Consider the following 5,853-nt stretch of genomic DNA (forward strand, 5'->3'; position numbering starts at 1 on the left):
GTTTCCGTATATACTTGTGGAGAGTGTTGCCTTACGGTTTATGGACACGTGGAGAGCGATGAGGCCTACGATTTGATTGGAGATTAGGGTTGGACACGTAGAGTATGTTAGAGCCGTTGGATTTGGGGTAAGATTGGAAGTTGACTGGTATGGGTTAAAATGGTCTTTGGGTTAAAATAGTCTTTGGCACTTGTGAAGACAGGAATGTTCCGGGGATCTTTTAGTTAGTGGCCTACACGGCACTTGTGAAGATAGAAACCAAACTCATTTTTTCCACGATCAGTGGCTTAAGAACTACTTTGCCAATCTTAAACAACTAATGTAGATGTGCAACTGGACTGACGTGTCAGTTAGTCTTTATATTATTATTATTATTATTATTATTTTTATTGTCATGCCATTTCAATTATATAATAGTTATATAGTAATTAATTAAATAGTATTTATCATTTTAAAATTATAACGCTCTATTTTGTTGCATTGGGAGGGAAGAAAAAAGCAGAAAAACTGCAGCTTTAAAAAGAAAAATATAAAGTTTAGAAAAAATCACACTTTGAGAAGACCTAGATGATATGATTAAGTTTAAGTCAATCAAGGAGGGGATTAAATCGAAATTTCTCTAATCAGAGTCAAAATCGGATTAGATTCAAAATCAGATTCTGTATATGTTTCAGTATTTTGACCATAATTTTTCGCTAAAATATCGGATTAAGATGATTCTAGTGGAATTGGAAAGCTAACTCAAAATACTACAATTCATTGTAAAATAGGATTTTCATAATTCGGATGTTTACTATATCAATTGTCCCGCAATAAAAGGATACAAATCTGGAAGAATCCTATTCCAATTTTAAACTTCTATTTGGACTGGGAGACAAGACCTCCGAATTATCTAGGTTTACTAGGGTTTTTAGGAATTTTTCTAAGCCTATAAATAGATCTCTTTGCATTCAAGAAAAGACATAGAATCCCAGAGAGTAAAATTCTACAGTTTTTCTCTTTAGGTTTAGGTTTAGGTTTTATTTTTATGTGAAGCTAAATTCTCAACTGGGGATGAAGCCTCACCGATGAAGAACAACATTGTTTTTATGTAAGTCTTTATTTATTCGATTTTATTGGGTTTAATATTTCAATTATTTTACTTCTTTTCAATTTGATTGAATGATTCTTGGATATCTTTTGTGATTCAATGATACACTTGATGATTTGAGATAATTCAATACAATTGATTGCTTGATTTTATTTGCTTAAAAAATTGGATATCCTTTGTGTTTTGTTTTACAGATACATTAGGTGTTTCAATTAAAATTGGATATTTTTTGTGATTTACAGATACATATGATGATTCAATTGATATTGGATTCCTTTTGTTATTTGTGCAATGAATGGATACATATGATAGTTTTGATTAACTGTTGAAATAAAGTAAAACATACATAAGATTTTATTGTGAGAACTTTGGATAATATTGATGAACATTGAACATGTTGCTGTGATTTGGTGAGTGCGGATTCCTAAACCTTAGTACTTTTATCTTTTGTTCATTTTATTTAGGTTATGTTGAGTCTTTTTTCAAAACCCCAAATTCAAATCTTTTTTGGAACTAGATTGGGATAAAATTAGTTTAAATATAAGTTGTTCTTTAAAAAACACAATTCCACATGTGGGTTCGACCTCGCACTTACAATCTATTAAATTACAAACGATTCGTGCACTTGCAAGTTAAATAAATTTGCATAACAAAAGTAATGCTATATTCTATATTTTTATCTCACAATACTGATGTGGCAGTTTCAATTAAATCTTTCATTTTTTTTTTAACAATTATTGATCCAATGGTTAGTTTGAACGGTCATATATACCAACATTATAGAATAAAAATGTGATTTCTAATATTACTTTTATAAAAATAGGCATGATTTCTATATTTTTTTTAAAAAAATAATCTCCAACTTTCATTCTTCATCAATGAAATAGAGCATGTTACCCTTTTTATTTTTTTCTTTTTCCAATCAAATTGGCATGGGTTACATGGGATCAAAAAACAAGAGGGAGTGGGCTCCAAAACAACAAACTTAAATGGAAAAACAATGCTAACATAATAACAATAAATAGGAAATGGGCCAAAAAATGGTTTAGTCTTCTGTATCTTGGGCAAAAAGCAAAGAAGTTGGCCGCATACTACAATTTCTAAAGCAAGCCAAAAAGTTAACCCGCTTAAACGCTGGAAAAATCACTCGAAGGAAGCTGTTGAAAGAGAGACACTGATTTCCAATCAAGATCCGCCGAAGAGGAAGAACGAACTTTGGTTACAAAAGTCTCCACCATAAGATAAAACCACATGGAGACAAGGAGACTAAAACTCACAAACTGCAATAAAAATAAAAATAGAAACAAACAACATAATAGAAATAAAAATTCAAATAGCAGTTGCATTGGCCATGAGGAGTGGCGATGGGGTGGCGGATGAGACCCACATGCGGCGGCAGAAGGATGGACGGAGGTGCATGGGCGAAATCTAGGTAGATCTATACACGATCTAGGTAGAGACAACATAAATTTTCAAGTTTCAACCACAAAAGAGAGAACTGAAATTTTATAACTTCAGATTCTGATCATTCCATTGAGTGTGAATCCTTTATATAGACTAAGATACACCCATAATTTGAGAAGGAAAAAGTAAACAAAACAAGTCCTAAATGGAAAAGGAAAACCCAATCCATAATGGGAAAGGGAAAAACCCAATCCTTATTGGAGAGAAAAACTAAAAAAAAAAACACATGCATAAATAAAACACCAACACAAGTGCCACTGCAGCATCAGCTGCGTGTTTCCTTATTATTCAACTCATTATATTTCTTTTATCCTTCTGCTGAATATGTATACGTATTAAATGCTTGCCTTCACAACCCAGCACGCTGGGGTCCATCATCCATGCTTATAAAGACACAGGATCAACGAACAAGGAAGCAACAAAATCTTTGAGCACAATTTCAGCAAGCGTGTACCCATCTTCATCCTTATATACGACATCAATCACACGTGTAAGGTTGAGAATTCGGGTCACAACGGGCATGGGGACAATGGTTTGATAGAGGCACTCTTCGTTTATATCCTTCCAGGCATTTGTAATTTCTTTTCGGAGTTCATCGAGTGCTTCTTCTTCTGTAGCACCATGTTGTGCCATGTAACATTCAATAGGCGAAGCAGGGTGCCCTCTCTTTTGCTCGACCTACAAAAATCAAATCTTTATGTCAGAAGAGTATCACATGTTTGAAACATTAAAGTAACTGAATTGATGAGTTTAAGCTTACAATTATTATTACACAGAAATAACATAATACCGTCTCCAAGTGGTAGTTCAATCGACTGGGATTACGCCTAATGAAGTGGAGGTCACTAGTTCGAATCTCTCTCCCTCTCTTGTGCTGACATGTCAAAAAAAAAAAAAAAAAAAAAAACATAATACCTCATGTGTCACAATGTCGTCCATGAGTCGGCAAATCACTGTTGAAGCTCTTAATACTTTAGGGTCGCTAAACAACCACTCGAAGACATCTTTTGTAATAATGTCTCCCATCCCAACCAAGGATGTGGTTGCTAACATCTTGTGCGTAGAGGTAACTAGTGCAATGCTCATATACTCATCCATTGTCGGTATGTGGTTCTAGTAGAACCATTTGGCTTCATGGAGGTAGGCTCTAATTTGATTCTTCATCTGAGACAAGCAAGCAAGTACAATCAGATTAATATTATAACACGTATAGTAAACATTTTCTTGCTTTCTATTTTTTTTTTTTTCTCAGGGTGACAATTTTGCTTAGGGAGCGAAAAATCTTGTAAATTTGTATGTGTGGTGGTGCTTACTGCTTCTCTTACATATCTAACACGGTATGATCTTTCTTCACCTACTTTTTGATCCATTTCACAGTAAACGTCTAGAAGTGCCCGGTAACACACTTTCATGTACTCCGGAAGTTGATCTATGGCACCAATATCCCACCTGTAAAGTGGGTAAATTCTATGAATTGAATTTTCCAATTAATATAATAATGAGAAGAATAAAGCAATGGTAATTAATGACATGTGAATTTGATTAAAAAAATAGCTAATTAAAATGAGAAAGTGTGTAAATTTTAACCTCTCGATTGCTTCAGTAAAGAGCTCAAGTTCTTCAAGTGCCCCGTACACATCATAAATGTCATCAATAACAGAGGTCATGGCTAGCACTTTGGTTAGAATCCTTTTAGCAAGAAGATATTCGGGCTCAAAGTACACTCCCACTATCCAGAAGTAGCACTCAACCACTCTGTCTCTTGCAAAGGGTAGCTCCTTTGAAAAGTTTAAGTCTTTCCACCACCTATATATAAATATAATTTAGCATAATCATACTGTCAACCTAAAATTATGTACAAGCTACTCACACTTAACATGGTTGAATAACTAACCTTGAAATTTCAAAAAGTTCTTTCTGGTGCAATTTCTGCAATATGTTGAAATCCAACTTTGCGAAGGTAAGAAGGACTTTATTATGTGAAGCTTCTTGTTGGTAGATAGAAAAGTAATGAGTTGCCTCCAACCTTGGCATTCCTTTGCGAATTGGCTGCTTTAAGACATGGCTTACTTGTGCTGCAAGAGGAGGGCTCAAGTGGGATCCTACTGACTTAAGATGTGTGGCAGTGAAGACAAGTGCTTCGTCAAGCATATCTTCCCCATGCACTCTGAGATGTGCGGCTTCGTACAAGCTTAACATTCCTTGCGCATCATTGATAAGCGATTCCTTGAAATTCCCTTTGTTGTCCTTGAACTTGGCGAACTCGTCTGTTTCACCATGCAAACACATGGAATGAGTTAGACACCCAATTTGTTGTTTTCTTCGAGTTTGCTTCTTAATAAGATTCTTATTCATAGGGAAAAAAACAAATAAAAAGAAACAAGCACGTGCGCAGGAGAAAAAAAACGTACCAGACAAAATATTATAACCATGTTGTCTCAGCTGTAACCGAAACCGAAGAGCAACAGTGTAAAGGTCGTCATCATCATCATCTTCATGGTCATGAGAGTCATGAAGAGTACTCTTGTGCAATTGTTGCAAAATTTCTTGAATCTCATTTTCAAAATGGTAAGACACGCCTAAGCGCTGAATTGCATCAATCAAGTTCAGTTTTAGTGAAGACTCTTCACTTGGAGCCATTAGCATCGTCCTCACTTTTTCCTTCAATTCCTGAATTTGTTGATTTATTTTTCTCATTATCACTTTCCTATACGAGCAGATTGAAGAAAACAAATTATTATATGAAATATTAAAACTTAAAAAAATATTATATGCAATTATTTTTACCAACTCAGAAGCATATTTGAGGAAACGGTCACCCCAAATACTAGGCGGAAAATTGCCTGTGCGACGATTAGTTTTTGACATTGGATTTAGGGATATTTGAGCAGCTACTGCTGAAACCTGGAGAGACATTTTCTTTTCCTAAAATTTGAAGGTGTCGTTAACGTGACACTTTAAGGTGGCTAGCTAGTATGAGAGAAAGGGTTTAGCTGGTCAGGTAATTTATAGAAATAGCTTTAATTAGCATATTTCTAGGATTCTCTAAACATGAATCACATGTTAAAAACAAAATGACAGTGACTTAAAAAATAAAAAATATGGTGGGAGTAAGTAAGCATTTCGTTTTCCTAATATTGAAAGATATGTTTTGTTGCCCGAATAGTTTTTTCCTTTTTTAGATGGAATAGCCCGAATAGCTTTGTTTTTTTGTTAGCCTAGAGGGGGATATTGGTAATTTTTGTAGTTTTTTGAAACATTGTCAATTGGGTGATAGTTTAAAGAATATACAGACTTTT

At 34.4% G+C, this 5,853-nt stretch overlaps 1 protein-coding gene across 1 annotated transcript; it reads right to left on the bottom strand.

Moving 5' to 3' along the window:
* Positions 1-3,667: 3,667 nt before the first annotated feature.
* LOC132174525 ((-)-germacrene D synthase-like) lies at positions 3,668-5,238 on the bottom strand. The gene is made up of 5 exons (XM_059586165.1): positions 4,966-5,238; positions 4,449-4,821; positions 4,142-4,360; positions 3,868-4,003; positions 3,668-3,718 (listed from the first exon to the last, which is right to left on the bottom strand). The coding sequence occupies exons 1-5, from the start codon at positions 5,198-5,200 to the stop codon at positions 3,668-3,670; spliced, it is 1,014 nt and encodes a 337-aa protein (XP_059442148.1). The 5' UTR covers positions 5,201-5,238.
* Between the last annotated feature and the right edge of the window lie 615 nt (positions 5,239-5,853).

The sequence above is a fragment of the Corylus avellana genome, chromosome ca3 (assembly GCF_901000735.1).
Source record: "Corylus avellana chromosome ca3, CavTom2PMs-1.0".
In the NCBI taxonomy this organism is placed as follows: domain Eukaryota; kingdom Viridiplantae; phylum Streptophyta; class Magnoliopsida; order Fagales; family Betulaceae; genus Corylus; species Corylus avellana.